Source organism: Vicugna pacos, chromosome 16 (assembly GCF_048564905.1).
Source record: "Vicugna pacos chromosome 16, VicPac4, whole genome shotgun sequence".
NCBI lineage: Eukaryota > Metazoa > Chordata > Mammalia > Artiodactyla > Camelidae > Vicugna > Vicugna pacos.
Window position 1 is genome coordinate 4,685,445 of NC_133002.1, and position 18,363 is coordinate 4,703,807.

Genomic DNA, 18,363 nt, shown 5'->3' on the forward strand with positions numbered 1-18,363 from the left:
ATTTTAAAATTAAAATTTTCTCCATCACTGATTTTATATTTTAAAAAATCCCTTAAGACAATAATAATATTTATAACAGAATATCTTTAAAACTCTGACATGAGACGTTAAGCTGCCTCACTGAATGGTTGCTTAAGTAAAATTCAAGGTCAGTGGTGAGGAATTCTCCAAATCACAGGTGACTGGCAAATGCAGTTTCACAGAGGCGAAAACAGGGACGGAGTTTGAAAAGTGATCATTTTAGCTAATGAAAAGAATCTCTCTCACTCATTCACTCACTCACCCACCCACTCACTCATTTATTCATTCACAAAGACACATTCAAACAACTAAGAAAATTATCCTTCTGCTGCCTCCTGCAGCAAATGCAAGGAAAGACATTGTCTTGGAAATACAATCATCTTGTCCTTGCCTCAGATAATTAAAATAATCAAGAATAAATATGTGAAAACAAGCAATACTGTCACCTTTTCAAGTCAACTAAAACTGAGTCAGCATGTCTACATAAATATAACTAAGCCAGCAATTAGTTTAAACTCATTAGGAAATTATATCTGCATCTCAGGACATCAAAAAACAAACAAAAAAAAAAAGATAAATTAGAAATTTTTGTAGTTTAAAACTATCAAATGGCCCAAATTCCAGGAAATATTGATAAGTGAAAAAAGCAATGTACAAAACACTATACGCATACACACACACACACACACACACACTGTTATCTTTTGGGAAAGAAAGGGAAATATAAATAAATAAACAAAAAACAAACAAATAAGCAAACAGATATAAAATACATGATAAAGTACATCAGCATATAAATAAAACAAAAATAAAAACAAATGTCCCCAATTACGTAGTAAATGAAAACTGTAACAATAATGAAGGAAGGTAGAAAAGGAGGGATAAACGCCAAACTAACCAAAATAACCTATAAATACAGTATCTGATTGCATACCTTGGGTTTTAGGCAGTAATGAAAGTCAAAGGAAAAGAAAATCCTGAAGTCTTTTTATCATTTTAGTTGGTTTGACTTTTGTAGTGGTATGAGCAAGGAATTCTGTAATTTTTTTATATTACAGGATTGAAGAAATGAGGAAAATATTACTGGCTGATGTTATGGTCTCCTATTAAAACAAAGGACATATATATAGGAAATAGGGGACAAAATATGAACTCTTCACTCCCAAAATGTTTGTGTCTATGTGTATATACAGGTGCACAAGTATTAAAAGCCACTGAAATAACAAGAATCCATGAGTCTATTTTGAAAATGTAGACACAGAAAGATAGAAAAGAAGGGAAAGTTAAAAAGATAGAAAGCCAAATGCCTTCTGGTAAATATGGAGAGTGAAAGTGGAAAATCATTCATCTGCCATCTTCATAGTAAAGACTGGTTCAGGCAAGAATCAACAATGGATGCTAAAATTAGGCTAAGATCTTGATGAAAAGCAGGATATAAGAATGGTCTTTCTACATTATTTGTTAGTTACAAGGGGGGAAAACAGTGATTACTCACTACAGAAACTGGACAAGACCTTGACAAAATTAGCATCATCAATAAAGGACAGATGTATATCATGCACGTCCAGATGTGATGCCGTGCGAAGTACAGAACAACGCTCACATAGGATTCCAGCCAGAAATACAGAACCTGAATATAATTAAGAGAGAACTTCAAAAACAAACCTCAAAATAAAAATCCTTCCAATAAAGAAAAATAGAATAGTGGGTAGAAGCAGAGGGTTGTGGTCTTCAAAATTATCCATCTTGTAAAAGATGAAAAATGAAAGGGACATTCCTAAAAAATATAATACCAGATTGTAGAGTGGACACTGCACTACAGGAAAAAAATTTCTATAAATGACATAGTAGAGTTAATTGACTAAACTGGAATATGCATGGTACAATACATAAAAGTAATTTATTAATATTAAACTGGCTGATAATCTAAGTATTTTGGAATAATGTGATATGTGCAAACCTGAAATAATTCAGAGGTCAATCTGAGTAAAGAGTACATGAGTATACTTTAGGCTATTTGTACCATATTTATTCTTGTAAACTTTCCATAAGTCTTCCAGGTTAACAGTTATTTTAAAAGAGGTAATGAAAAACAATTCCAATCTAGATACATGGTCTCTTGCTTAAAATTTTAGTCAAAGAAAACTTCCACTGAAAGAGATTGTTGCTGAAAAATTTAAATCAATTTTGCAGTTCCACACTCAGCCCAAATGCTACAACAATCAGAAACTGTTAAAAAATACTACCCCTTATGTAAATGCCACACAAAAATGTTTCTCTGGAACTATTTCTTCCAAAGGATGGTATGACCATCGGATTAGGAAACTCCTTGTGAATGCCACTACGCTTTCTAGTCTTTGTATGTAACACTAGATATTATTGACACATATCTCTATAAAAGCACACATTCACGCTATGCATCTAAGAAGGAAGTTCTTTCTGTTTGAAAACAATATGTAACTACTGGCATAATACCTATACTTCTAAATGTATAGTCTTCCACGTGTGACAATACATCTACAAGAGCCAAGGGGCAATTTCTTTCTTTTTCTCTTGGATGTCTCCAGCACTCTAGGGAATTTATTACAGAAGTAAACTTTAGAAGGTACTATTATGTCAGCATACTGGATTGCACATCTCTAGCCTTGCTTGAAAAGAATTAACTTGAAAAGAACTATTTTTATGAGATATCAAGAGAAAGAACATGACAGAGTATAAATACAGCAGTATTTATCAGTGTGATGCAAAATATCTGTACATAGCAGACATAATTTGGGGGAAAGCATCAATGAACTCATCTAGATAAGTACCTTTCTTCAGTAGTGTCTTGATTTGGTGAATTCCAGAGGCTAGAGAGTCAAGAACTCTTCAGTAGATACTATTTCATATTATTCTCAATATGCCAATAACCATAAAAACAAACAAAAATGAAACAAAAAAGTATCATCTTCTTTGAATTCTGGAGTAGCTTTTAGATTTCATTTTACATGTGCATGCAGGGCACTAAACGGCATAAAAAAGATTATGTCTTTTGCTTTGAGTTAAAAACATAAGTAAAAATTTCAGCATATAAATGTATCTTCATTTAGTACGATGGCCTTAGTGGCTAAGTGAAACCGATTTAACTGAAAGAAATCAACAGAATGTATGCACCTGTGGCTTAATTAAGACAAGAGGACCACAAAAAAAAAAAAAAAAAAAGGCAAGAGGACCACAGAACACTTGTTTAGATTTAGATGCACACTAAGTAATAAGAAAGACAGGACAGCTATTGGGTGCCCTATTAAAACAAAACTGAAACAAGAAAACCAATGAGTAAGTTCAACATTCATTATGGGTCGCTCCATTACAAATATTCCAACACGGGCCCTTCCTTGCCTTACCTTGTTTTCTGCATAAGCAAGCCAGCGGCTGCCAAGAGCAATAGGATTCATGTTGGGCCCGGGACAAGGGTAGCAGCCTGAAAAATTTCAATGGCAAGAGTAAGAAATTTCTTAATCAGTTTTTCTGTTGGTGCATCATATTTTGATGCCATAAAAACAGAACAATCAAACAAATTTATTTTTCCAAGTTTCACATAAAAATTCCCATAACACTTGTCATTATTTTAATAGCTAAATGGGGATCATTTTTTTCCTCTGCTGCAGTTTCCTTTTGGCTTTGATTCTGTTCCAGTAAGAAATAAATCTAGGAAGAACTGACATTCACTTCTAACAAAAATTGGGCATTTTACACAGTTACTCCTAGAACAAGAGAAAGAAGCCAAGAAGAATTTTTAGAGTTTATAAGCTTACAACTTCACAAGTCTAGCAAAAATGTTTAGCAAAGAGAAAGGATACAATCGCTTCAGGAATTTAAGGGTAAAAGATAAGGAAAACATACACCTAAAATGAAATGACAATAATTGGGGATGGGGGATCAGGAAGGAGAGCAAGTATGGAGCCAATGAGAAGTAATTCACAATGGGTGCATCAGCAGATGTTGGGGAACTAATTTACATAGTTCTATGCATCTACAATAGGCATTCAACTGTACTCTCCTTGCTTTCAGCCCAGCCAATATCAAACTAATAGGAAGAATTATTTTGTCGTTCTCCTCTTTCAAAAAGAACAAATCACATACTCCAGACAGTGGACACCATCCATGCAGGGAAACACCAGTGCCATCTTCCTGAACTCTACTAACCAAGACATAACACACTTCAGTGAAGGAAGTGGTATCTGTCATCCCTGAGGCTCTCATCTCCCATCCTGACAATGCCAATAAGGTCTCTGAGTATAATGCCCTCAGCTGTCAACTACACGAAATAATATTCTACTGTCTCGCAAAACTGTTTGTAAAAGACTACTCAAAGGAGACTATAGAATCAAAGAACACATAAAGCCTAATCTAAAGAATTCCTCGTTTATCATTCCACAAGTACCTGGTTATATTTTCACAAAGGTTTTTCTCTAGAATATACACTAGAGGATCAAACTGACGTTATCTATTTCATAGTTTATATCTCAATTTGGAATCTAAATTTATACAATAATGAGACAGACAACATTTTATAACAATAACCTTTTCTTCCCATGGCAAAATAAACAGCCAAATAGCATGCATGAAACACATGAGCATAACAGGAAAAAAACATAGCATGTTCTAAATACCATGAACTGCACACCTAAAAATACCTTACCAGCAGACAATCCCAGTCTATCACTGATCTTAAGAGGAACAGTTACATATATGCTGTCAAAATAAAAATAATTCATATGTTCTGTGATCTTTTTTTTCTATTTCCCTGTCACCTGAAAAGAGGGATATGTAAGGTCAAGTATTTTGTCTTTTATTTACTGCTGAATCTCCACTGCCTAGAATAATATTTGAAAAATAGCTAAATAATTATGTTTGAATGAATTAAACAGTGCACCTAAATTGACCAAAGCATATTTATAAGACACAATGGCAAAAAAAAAAAAAGTCATTTACAGAAGAACATTCTGCAAATATTTTTTCAAATAGCGTGCTTGCCAAAGAGCCAGATCTTTCATTAAGAAATTTTTCTTAAATGTACATCACGTGCTTCTCTGAATTCAGAAAGCCTCTTGAGTAGGAATGGTGGTCATTCTAAAATGATAATGCTGCTGTGTTCACAAGCACTAAAGAAGCACCCATTGCTTTTCCTTCCATTACACACTAGTTTTTATTCCAGCTCCTTCAACTGTCATCAATTTTAAGTTTTCGTTTTTAAAGGTAAAGAACTTATAAAAAAGACAATGATCCTAAGAGAAAGACCATGTCATATAAAATAAAAGGTATAAGCTTTCTAATTTTTTGCTCATTGTTTAAAAAAACAATTTGTGTACTGTACTGCATTGTTCGTATATTTCAGAGATTAAAGGGCTGTGTTTGGAATGTTTTGGGTTTGGGGAAAATCGACTTCCGGGTAACTGATGTTACTATAACCACTGAATGCATATTATGGACATATACACAGAGAAAAGGCCCACTCAAGTAGTACAAAGAAACACACTCTAACATATATCACACAAGATTTACATACTAGATTTCATTATTACACTCCCATCTAATTCATACCAAAATGTACTTTTATATATGTGTATACACATATTCCATACATAGTTTCAGAACTGGAGAAATGAGCATAAATATGCTTTCTAAAAAAATTTCCCATTTTATATCAAATGTCATGGAAAAAAGAACCAAATGAAAAACAAAAATAAATACTGGTGAACTGTGGCATTACATTAGAGGTAGCTAATCTTCCAAACTTTAAAGTTAGCATAATCTAATTCTCAGTCAATTCCGATAATCATTTTACCTCAATAAACAAGTATATTATTTATTACAAAAAAAGTATATTCATCTTCATATACTAAAGGATACGAAGGGAAAATATAGTTTACAATTCTTCATTTCATTTTTTTTTTTTTTTTTTGGTTAATGGAGGTACTGGGGATTGAACCCAGAACCTCATGCACACTAAGCATGTGCTCCACCACTGAGCTATCACCCTCCCCCCCACATTTCACTTTTTGAGTCAATGTTTTTAGAAAGCCAGTGGACCTCAAGAATTACAGTGTACTGGAATGAAAGCAAATTGTTTTTCTGCTCTCCAAAAAACATTTTACAGCTGGAATCAGCAGACCATCAGCCACTCAGAACTATCCCAACTTTATAAGCATGACTCCTTTAAAGATTAACCATTGCCTCCAGCTAAACTTTGAAAACAAGTGAAGGGAAAAAAAAAAAAACCCGAACCTCTATAATACTAGGACTAATTCTAACATGTTTACAATGTTTGTGAACAAAGTAAAAGAGAGCTGGATATTAAAAATCTCAGGTTTCCAAATGCGAATAAAGGTAAAATCCATGACAAAAAGCACACTACTTGAAGATGCTTCTATAACTGAAAAAGTAATTAAGAAGACTCATGAGACTGATACAGTTTTAGATGGCATCCTCCCAGAATGTTGGTCCTTATGGGGAGGTGACCTGAACTTATTTTGAAAAACAAAGGATTTAACTACTCTCTGTAACACTGTCTTATTTTTCTTGGAAAGGACAACTCAAAAGACTTCAGCTTTTTTTTTTTTTTTTTTGAAAAAACAGATGTCTGCATTTATGGTCAATTTACTTTCAACAAAGTTACCACGACAACTCAATGGGGAAAGAATAGTCAACAAATGATGATAGGTCAACTGGATATCCACACACAAATGAATGAAACTGACCCTGACCTCACACTGCATACAAAAATGAACTCAAAATGAATCAAAGACTTAAAGCTAAAAGTATTAACCTCCTGGAACAAAACAGTGGTAAATCTTCATATGGTTAGATTAGGCAATGCTTTCTTAGCTGTAACACCAAAAGTAAAAGTGATAAAAGATAAAATGGATAAACTGGACTTCATCAAAATTAAAACCTTTTTTCAAAGGATGCCACCAAGAAAAAGAAAAGACAACCCTCAGAAGGGAAGTTTTGCAAAATATGTATCTGATAACTGACTTGTATCTAAAATATAAACAGAATTATTACGACTTAATAATGAAAAGACAAATAACTCAATATAAATTTTGGCAAAGACGATGTAAGATGGCAAATAAGCACATGAAAATACACTCAACATCATTAGCTCAGGGAAATGCAAATCAAAACTATAATCAGACACTACTTCGTGAGATACCAATATGATATCTATAATCATATTAATAACCAATGCCACACTGTCTTGATTACTGTAGTTTTATGTAAATCTTGACGTTGGGTAGCAACATGGAGGAAATCTAACATTATTAAATGAAATAAGCCAATCTCAGATGGCCATGATTCCAGAACAGAGCAAAGAGGATTTTTAGGGCAGTGAAAATACTCTGTGTTATTACAGTGATGGATGTATCTCATTGTACATTCATCCAAACCCACTGGTGGACAACACCAAAAGTGAATCCTAAAATAAACTATGGACTCTGGATGATAATTACGTGTCAATGTAGGTTCATCAAGTGTAACAAATGTACTACTCTGGTACGGGGAGGCAATAAAGGGTGAGACTATACATATGGGGGGGATGAGAATATATGGGAAACTTCTGCACCTTCTGCTCAATTTTGCTATGAACGTAAAACTGCTCTTTAATAAATATAATTATATCAACTACATTCCGTAAAAGACACAAGTCACAAAAGACCTTAAAATGACTGAAGTTCAAGAAGGACTATGAACACCCTCTCCAAAAATATATATAAGCATACAAAATATTAAATACCACTTCAAAGATTTATTTGACCATCTTAGAGCTGATTAATGACACTCTCAAGGTTCTATGAGCTTTGAATTTAAACTTCTGATTTTTGCTTTTATTTAATTTTTATGTCTATGAAACATCATGAATCTTAAGAGTACTGCCATTCCAAGGCTCAGTGCATGGGAATTATGTGCAGAGAACAGGAAAGTCATGGGTTAGTTCACTGCACACATATTATTTAGTGTCTACTTTGTATCATTCCCCCGCCTGGGTTATGAAAACATCATGGCAGTCCAGTCTATTGTATGCAGATGGGAACGGGGATAGATCTGACTTTTAAGTTGAACTGGCCTTAGATGTCACGTTAACTTGACAATCACTTCGTATCAACGTTACAAATTTGCTTCTAAACAGAAAAAGAAAGGCTCCTGTTCCCAAAATTAAAAATAATTTTGAATTTTAAGGATTCTTTAAATACATTCTTTACATTTGCAAATGTAACACATGTACTTAACACTAAGAAATAACACTGGAATTGTAAGGAATAAATTTCCTTCCTCAAAGTAAAAACAGATGCCAATGGAAAAATTTACTTACTATACAACCCTTTAGTCTCTCTGGAGACTTCATATCTACCTCTCAATTTAAGCACACGGGAAATGACTGCTAATGACATCTATCAGTCTTTGTCTTTTGTCTTCTTAATCATACATGGGTTTTGGATTTCCACATCAGACAGCTGCTCGAGGCCACCTTTTCTGTCTAGCTAAATACAAAGGTGTCTCCTTTCTCATCTAATTGGCCGTGTTCCCTTCCCACTTCTCTACCAGCTCTCTTTACCTGACCCTTCCAGCCTTTGGCATCAATTCCCATGATGCTTTCTCTGATGAACACAACTACCTCTGCTTCTCTTACAGTCTCGTCATTGTGCACACACACAGCTAAGGCACCCACAAGTGCGTTACCCAGGAGCTTTTCAAACTCTTTCAGAAATTAAACGCTTGTGTGAGCAACACAATACCCTCAGTAAGAATCTGTCCCTCTGCATGGGCTTTGGTACAAGTTCTTTAAGAACTAGAAACTAATCAATGGAAAAAGATATGTGGCACAGGCAATGTATGTCCACCAGCTCCCCTGTCCTCCAGTCCCACATCCCGTACCTGCTCACTGTCGCAGGCAAGAGTGGTTTATGTGTCTGCGATGAGCCAAATTCAGAGAAACACACAACCTGCCAAAAGTTTCAGGCTGTTTAAAGGAATTGAGGGGTGGGGACTCGGGGCAGTGCAGAGCTTCTTCAAGTTAGGAAATGGCTTCATGTGTTCCTTGACTTTAAATAGTAGGTCTTGTTGAATTTTGTTCAAAATATTGGTAAAAATTACTTAAGGTGAAGCTGTATTTCAAAGAAAAGAAGCTAAATTTCTTCGTGCAAACATTTGCCAAATATCATCAATCTTACAAACCTAACATCACTCAAATAAATCTGGTTTCCAAGTAAAGTCAAATAATGTAACTAAGAAGGAGACACTTCTTAACGGAAGTATAAAATAAGATGTATTAGTACTACTGGCCAGGGTATTCACAGAGGAAGGGTTAGGGCAGACCTGCTGCGAAATTCTACAATGAACAGCATGCAGCGTGTGAGGAGAGAAGTCACAAACTTTTGTTGTTGATGATATGTTTCGAACTCTTTTAAAATGTAAACTATGCAATTAAATATAATATACATAAAGAAATACCCAAATCAACAAAGTAAACATATGCATACATAAAAGCATCACCCAAAACAAAAAATAGAACATTACAGAATCCCCAAAGTCCCCTCTCATACCCCTTTCCAGTCCTATTCTCATAAGACAACTATACTGGACACCCGTCCTCAAAAGATATCACTGGGTTTTCGTACATAGTGTACCACACTTATTTACACCATGAAGTGACAGCTATACTTTTATACTATCCCATTTTCAACATTTTAGGTAACACACACATTTAACGAAATCCACACTAAATAAACTTCTCGACCTCCCCAAACCACAAGAGACATTCTACAAACACCGCACTGACAGAATAAGTGATAATCATAATGGATCTGAAATTACTGAAAACTGACTACTGGTGGGCCCCCTGCCACCTGACCAGGATGTACTGATAAGCTGCCCGCCACTTATAAAGCACCTGACTGCAGCAACAGAAACCCTGCTGATCCCTCCAGCTCGCTTCTAACCTATCAACGATTCACAGAATACAAGAGAGACTAATACTTGTCTCAACTGTTCAGTGGCTCAGCATTACAGAGGGAAGCATTTAGGTCTACATGGCAAAGACCTAAAAGAATATTCGCCAAAAAAGAAAAAACAAAAGCATTAAGAAAGAGTAATAACAACTAGTCTCCCACTCATTTTTGTCAAACTCCACTGATCTCTTGTGCTTGCTAAAGCTTTTAAAAGAGAAGTTCCTATTCCCGAAAGGGGAAACACTAACCCAGTTAGTGGAGAGATACTCAAGAGCTGATGAGCACAAAGACATAATTTTCAAATAAACTCATACTTCAGAAAAGTTCTGGATTTACTCCATATGATATGTAAGAGAGAAACCTCATTCTTATATGCATACATATATTTATTCCTTTAAATACCAAAAAAACACTGTAAATTTCCAGCTCAAATCTGTATCACTTTCCCTAGAGATGAGTACATATCCTATATGAACAATTTTCCTCTTCATCTGATAACTTTTGACAGAGTTGTATTACATTCTCAACCATTATGGCTAAATAAACATCTGGGGAAAGAATCACACTGATGCTTTGAAACTAGAAAATAAGGTGATAAATGTTTTCATATTTAGCAGATTAAGTTTTATTATTATAAGAAGCAAAAATAAGCATCAGAAATATTTTTAAATTAGCTAGAACATACTGGATATATTATACCTTGCATGATGGATCTAACTTCCTTAGTTCAAGTCAAGAAGAATAACTTTGCTCTCTAGGAGTTTACAGCTTAGTGGCAAAGATAGAACAAGTAGACAGAAAACACATACAATAAGATAGAAAGTAAATATCGTTAACAGAGGCAGAGGTTACATGTTAAAAAAGCATTCCCAAAGGATGCTAGGTAACAAAAAGAGGTCTGTAATCAAATAAATCTGGGAAATATTGAAATGTAATAAATAAATTTAAACAGATTTAAAAGCTAATCACCATTGCCATCCTCCATGAGAAGGCAGCATTTCCTAAATCTGTTTGACCAGAAATCCTGATTTGCAGAGCACGTTGAAAGGTATATCTAGTGTTCTGACGACAGGATTTGAGAATTGCTGTCTTTGGGGATTTAGAAGTTAAGGCTGTTTTCAGCTAAGGGGATCAGGAAATTTTTCATGTAAGAACTACCATCTAACTGGGGCCAGAAAGATACGTAGGATTAAGACACCGTGGTGGGAGAGTGCTAGTCAAAGGGTCATTTCAGGCAGGAAAACAAAGCAACAGAGCACTTGCAAAGAACTGAGACTAATGCAAGTCTAGAAATAAAGACTGAGCAAGGACACTGGACTTTGATAAAGAAGGATTTTTTTATGCCAAGAACTTTGAGAGTTCAGTTGGAAGGAAAAGTACAAGTTTATACTTACTGACCAGGGTTAAATCAAGTACAGTATTTGCTCAAATCAGAAGACCTCAGTTTAGATGATAAACGTTTTGATCATTTGGTAATACAGAAATAATGATTTGGAAGTTCTTACCATTTAGACAATAGGTTAAATTATAAAATGTCGGGGATATGCTTCAAAATAATTTGGGGAGGGTCTAAATGAAGAAGATTGTCCATAAGTTGAAAACTGTTGAAGTTAGATGATAAGTACATGGTGGTTCCTTATACTACTTCCTTTAAATAACTGTTTATATTCCCCAAAATAAAACTTAAAATAAAAAGACATAGGAGATGAAATGGTTTATCAATGGCCTTAGTAATTTAATAAAATATAGTATTTTTGCCATACCTCTATGTATCAAATAAGCAAAATTATTGAAAAGCAAAGGTACACTTAACCATTTTAAGGTGACTAAAAATTCAACTTCTTTCTGCAAGTACTTCATACTTTCAAGTAAGATGAAAACTAAGAATACATACTCTTGTCTCTTATTCTCCTTAAAGGTATTTGCACTCTTATTTCCACCATAAATGGTTTAATTGAGAAAGTACAGAAAGACTCCCACGAAATATGAAATTTCTTTAATGTGTCAGTTTCTATATAGATTCTGCCAATTGATTCAAAAGCTTTACATATTTTCTGTAAGTTGACTCCAGTCACATTACAAAACGACATTCTATTGCAAAATCTCAGCCTGCAAAATACTCTCCTAGAAAAGCTGCAGATATCATCAATGTATAAAAACAAAACTTTTTAAAAATATATTCCATTTATAGCATACAGTACTGAAGGTATTTTTAAATTCTTATTTGTAGGTCCTTGATTGAAACAAATCCACTTTTATTAGCCACTAGTTAAATGACAGATACTCACGTTATTAGAAACAAATTTCACTCATAAGTAGATGTATACAATTAAAGATATAGGCTATATCTACACGATTTTATGCAAAATTTAATTAGATCATCTAAGCTTAAAAGTTACTATTATTATAAATTTTCTCCAATAGAACAGAGTATTGTGAAAAGCTATTCTCATTCCAATGTATCAAAATTACTTAAAAGCCTATGTCCTTCAAATCTAATTATTTAAAGCTTAATACACAAAATTAATTATTCTGAATTATTCCTTTACAATAAAGTTTAATCTTTTTATTTTAAAAGTCTATGGTGGGTATTAAATGAATGAAAATCCATACGGTTAATCTATTCACTAAAAAAAAACATAAATATGCACTATAAATAATCTCCATTATTAACTTAGTTGTATATACTAACTCCCCGTTAGTCGCTGTGACAACTGACTTTATATCCTAGCATTCATTTCAATGAAGGAAAATTACATGTACTGGCAAGTTTAATATTACTTTAACATACACAGTGCAGTACAGCCAAATGTTTAAATACGGTTTAAATTTCAAAACATACATTGCCATTTAAATAAACTATCTTAACAAATAATGGTTTGAGAGTTTTCCTCAATTTAACACTCAGCTGAAGCAGCAAGAGCTATCTTTATTTTTTAAATTATAAAATGAAATGGAATCACAACAGAGATGTCTAATTTTGCAGAGGTCAAGACATGCATAACTTTGATTAACGATGAAGAACAGAAGAATATTGATGACATAAAGACAAATACTCCGGAAAACCTGGTGTCATAACCACACTTAAATGTCCATACCCTGCTCTGATTCACTCCTCTGGAGCCCACACATTTAGTAGAAAGGGGAGGATTCACACACGGTTTCTTAGGTAGGTTCTCTACCTGTGTTAATTAATTTAATTAATTTAATTTAAATTAATGAGTGATACAATTAAAATGCAATATATATAAGATTTGTATAGGAACAAAGAATTAATATGCTAAAACAGGCCATGTAATATCCAAAGCTTACCATGATATGTATATACTATATTTGTGAATGAAGATGTTAACAAATACATGCCCCACTTTCAATTTAACATATAGCTATAACAATAGAAGACTTCTGCTTAATAAATTGTATTTAATATTATTAAACAGCAGTAAATTTTTGATCAGCATAACTGACTGATAAGTGGGTTAATGCACTCATTTATTCAAGAAATATTTAACGAGCACCTATATTGTGGCAGCCAGTGTCCTAGGTGCTAGAGATACTAATATAAATTTGTAAATGGTGTACATTAGATTCTGTGATAAAACAAAAATATCTCAAAGAACATGATCTCCATTAATCCATCTTTAGATCTTATAACATCAAGGAGACAAGCTGGCATATTCTTCTTCATAGTTTACAAAATGAAAAACTATGTATCACAATGAATTATTATGTGTTATATATATGTGTGTGTGTGTTATATAGTATAATATATTATACAATGTATACAATTACATATAGAACATGAGCGCCTATCAGAGAGGGATAATGTCTACTACTCAGTATTCAACACATGGAGTGTGTGTGTGTGTGTGTGTGTGTGTGTGTGTGTGTGTGTGTGTTTGGATCCAGATTCTATGCTTATTTCTTCACATCCAGGCAGAGAGTCAGGAGAGGCAGGGGGAAAGGAAAGAGATAATCCAGTTTTGTACACAGTATGTTATATTAATTATATAATTCATCAACTGCTTTGAAAATATAACAGAGCTCTATGAACCTAAATTAATCACAACTACTCAAGGAGAAACTGAGGTATAGGACAAGGCTTCCTTAGTAATATGAAGAAAATGTGTTGTGGGGTTGAACATATATACCATAAAATTATATTACTAAACAAGATTCCACAGAAATAGAGAAATACAGTGATTGAATAACCATGAAATACTAATGTTATGATTCCAATTAGCTGCTGATTCTATCAAGCAAGTAGTATAAACTCGATGCATATGATAGGAAATAAATCAAATTGGTACATACTTGTGACAAAAAATTTTTTCGTGAAAGTACAGCTATCAAAGGCAGCAATTTTCTCCTGCAATACTACGACAAGGATCCTAAAATTGGAGAGAAAAAAACATAAAAGATTAATGTGAAATCCTATAAACTGAATCATAAGTTAAATAATCTAGACTTAAATATCTACCAAAGCAATTTTAAAAATCAAACACTTCTTACATTTAGGCTAGAAACATCTGCCTCTTAACTGTAAAAATAACCCCCCACACAATCCTTAATATAATCAAGATAGGCAAGATTGAGGAAGAAAAGTGACAGGAGAACAAACTACACCTCAAAAAAGTATTTTTCTCAAAGAAAAATTTTATTTTCATTCATTACAAATCAAAAATGAATCTATCTTCATTAAGAATGTATGAGATCAATGAACTGCTGGCTATTTACTAAAAGTGTTTTTCCACTGCTGACTCAAAGTCATGGAATTAAACATAAAATGGATTTATATAACCTGTCACTTAAAAAGACTGCTGAATTTCCCAACACAAGAGGAAAAAAGAAAAAGAAGGAAGGAAGCTCAGACAACTGCTATTCAGTGAAATGAGTCATTTCTGACTAAAATAGTGAATCAGAATCTGTATGAACAATGTTTTCTCCCAGAGTCCAGGATTCATAAATAATTAGGAAAAGAATTATAAATTTTTGGAAATAAAATGCATCCAAAATGAAGTTATTTTATAAACCACGTTTTAGAGTACTGCTCCTTATAACTGTTTTTAAATATTTAACATACACATAGTTTATTTTTCCAAATTTGGGGGAGATAAACCTACTAAGTAACAGATGTCAATGATGGATGGGGAAAAAATTAAAATGTTCTATTTAACACGCATGCTTTATTAATCTTGTTCATTATCAGATGCAGAACAAAATCCTTAACACAGCTGACAATACATAATAAATGATTCTGTCATAGTATTTAAGAAACCAACCAATCATTAGATCCATAATAAGGTGACAAACTCAATGAGAAAAAGTGCAAAAAAGACAAATCAGAGATGAAGTTTTCATATAATGCAGCAACCATTCCCCCAAAACACAGTAATACACAAAATGATTTCACCAAAGAAGGTTTAATGTATTATGAATATTGGTAAGTTTAAAAGACTAATTATACCATACTGCTAATTTGGGGGGGGGGGGGCGGGGCAGGAAGCAAATTTAACCAGGGAAATCTTGTGAATCAGATGTGACATTTTATAGAGCAAATTCTATGCAACAGACTGAAATCCACATGATAACTTTTCCTCTAATCTTCTACACATTTGAACTCATACAATTTCTAATTGGAAAATCAATTCCCAAAAAAATGTACAATGTATCCAAATCAACAGATTTTTCTGTGGGAACGTAACTTCATATAGCTTTTCTTTTTTAAAAAAAAATGCAGGTATAATACAAACCTTTGCTATATCAAAAAAAAAATCCAAAGAATTTCATTTCCACTTTTCACTGATACTTCATATTACCACTCTTGCATCTGTTTTTACACAAGTTTCACAATCATTCCTTTACTTATGATGACTATACTGATGACTATGAATTTTCTTAATTTTCAAGGTACTTTATATCTATGAAAACATTAAATGTGTTCATTATTTCATGGCCAAAATTAAAAGAAATAAACACAAAAATATTTGCTGTTAGAAAAGTCAATCGAAACTGTATTTTCATGGGCATCACCAGAAATACTTGGTGATTTGCAATACTTGGAAGAACTGGAGAGTTGAGGGAAAAAAACCAACTTTGCCCTTCATAGCCTTTGTAACATACTTAAAAAATAATGTAAGAAATACTATTTTAAAACTTCACTGCATTTATACAAGTAAGTTATGATCTAAAAATCTTGCTGAACTTACCTCTCTATTCAAGTGTGTTCAAGTTTCTCTTTGGCTAAATAATAGGTAATCTATTTCAGCACAAAGGACACTAAAAAGAAGAGCTATTGTTATAGTTTTCTAGGTTTAATATATTATCTACTGGACCAATCCATATAGCAGTGTTGATTTGAACGATTTGATGTATCACTGGATAATTACATTATCCCAGAAATAATAGTATTTCTCCTACATCATATGTCAATTTTGAGTCTGATATTATTTGAAGTGTAAACATGCATAATAACTAGATCTTCATTATGAATTTGCACACTATTGCTGAACAAATTTTCTTTGTCCTGTCTCATATTTTTATACTTGAATTCAAGTATATCTATCATTAGTATCAAAGCCTATGTGTTCTTTTAGTTTGTATTTGTCGGGTATGTCTTTACCCTTTTACGTTCAACATTTCTAAAGCACTTCTTGAAATATCTCTTTAAAATTTAACCTGAGAGTCTTCTGCTATAAAATTTACTTTATTGGCAGAGCATAAAATATTTTGTTTTCCATGTTCCATGTGTTTGCTCTGTGATGAGATGAAAGAGTTATATTTTGCATCCATGACCTTCATACGACATTCAACATCAAGGGGCTTCAGTTTTCTCAAATGTAAAGGGAAACTGTTCAGTAATAAGATCTTAGGGTGGAGGGTATAGCTCAAGTGGTAGAATGCATGTTTAGCATGCATGAGGTCCTGGGTTCAATCCCCAGTACCTCCTGTAAGAATAAATAAATGAGCTGAATTATCTCCTCTTAACAAAAAAACTTTTTTAAAAATAGCAAGGCCCTTTTATCCTCTAATGTCCTATGGTTATATAAATTAATTCTTCATTATCACTAGGTCTGAATATTTTTGTTAAGATTTTTAATAAATTGATTTTAAAGAAGATAAGTCTATTTTGACCCTCTTTTAGGTCCATTGTGAAATGTAAAAGAATAAGAATATTTAAAAGCTTTTTTTACATTTCAAAAATATGCTTTATTTTGATGAATGCTACCAAGAAAAGTACATTTCACATCATAAAGCAGTAAACATAAAGATGAACGTACATTATATATATACACACACACATATGTATTTATGTTATATTATACATGTAAAAGGTTCCTCAAAGCAATATTTAACCTTTATATGTTTCCTCAGATACTTTTTATTCTTTCCCATTTCACTTTTAATCTATTAATGGGACAAGACGGGAAGTTCGAAAACATTCATTAAGAAATCTTAAGAGCTACTCTATCTCGCAGAATTCACAAGGCATATTAGTGACTTTTTTATTATTATGATATCAAAGTCAATGATATTGGTAAAGGTCTACATGCACAGGAGTCATGTTATCTTGCAAAAGAATGTCATGAAAAGATGCTCACCTTTTATTGCAATGGAGATCATAGATAGGTGTTTTAAACTGAATGGACTTGACCATCTCCCCAGTACGAAGTGAATAGAGATCCACACAACAGTACGGTGGACTTGTCCTAAAAAAGAAAAGAAAAAATTATTTTTAAAAAGGTGGGAGAGCCAATAAAATAAACTCTACATTTTCTTCTTAATATAACATAAGCAAATTGATTGGAAGTATCAAAAACACATATATGGCCAATCTACTCATTTTAGAAATGCCAAATTAGAAGAAGAAAAACAAAAAATGAAACATTTACCAAACTAGTACTATAGAAAAGAGAAATCATAAGATGATCTCAGGAGATGCAGAAAAGCATATGATAAAATTAAAAACCTGTTCATATAAAATATTTCATTAATCTGATAAAGGATACCAACCTCAAAACTAAGCAACAAAAATTAGCAATCATACAATGGTAAAACACTGAAAGCTTTCACCCTAAAATCATGAACTAGACAAGAATACTCATTATGGCCACTTCTACTCAACATAGTACGGAAGGTCTCATGCATAAGAAATTACTACAAGGAAGAAGTAAAGCTGTCATTTATTTGCTGAGAATTTGATTATACAAATATAAAACCCAACAACACAAATCTTTAGGTAGAAATATATACAGACAATCCCATAAGAAAGATAAACCATTAATACATGGATTAATATGTGGATTAATTGTAAATATGGATTGTTAATATATGGATTTACCAAGGTCACTAG

The 18,363-nt window shown here is 33.0% G+C and overlaps 1 protein-coding gene across 18 annotated transcripts in view; it reads right to left on the bottom strand.

Annotated features, from left to right (window-relative positions):
• The window catches only part of BCAS3 (BCAS3 microtubule associated cell migration factor), a 480,755-nt gene that overhangs the window by 364,291 nt on the left and 98,101 nt on the right, over positions 1-18,363 (bottom strand). For all 18 annotated transcript variants that reach the window (XM_015247130.3, XM_015247132.3, XM_072940262.1 and 15 more), the window contains exons 8-10: positions 17,612-17,719; positions 14,325-14,401; positions 3,405-3,481 (exon numbers count right to left, since the gene is read on the bottom strand). In XM_015247130.3, the coding sequence (XP_015102616.2) occupies positions 3,405-3,481; positions 14,325-14,401; positions 17,612-17,719 (262 nt within the window). The remainder of the gene's footprint in view (positions 1-3,404; positions 3,482-14,324; positions 14,402-17,611; positions 17,720-18,363) is intronic.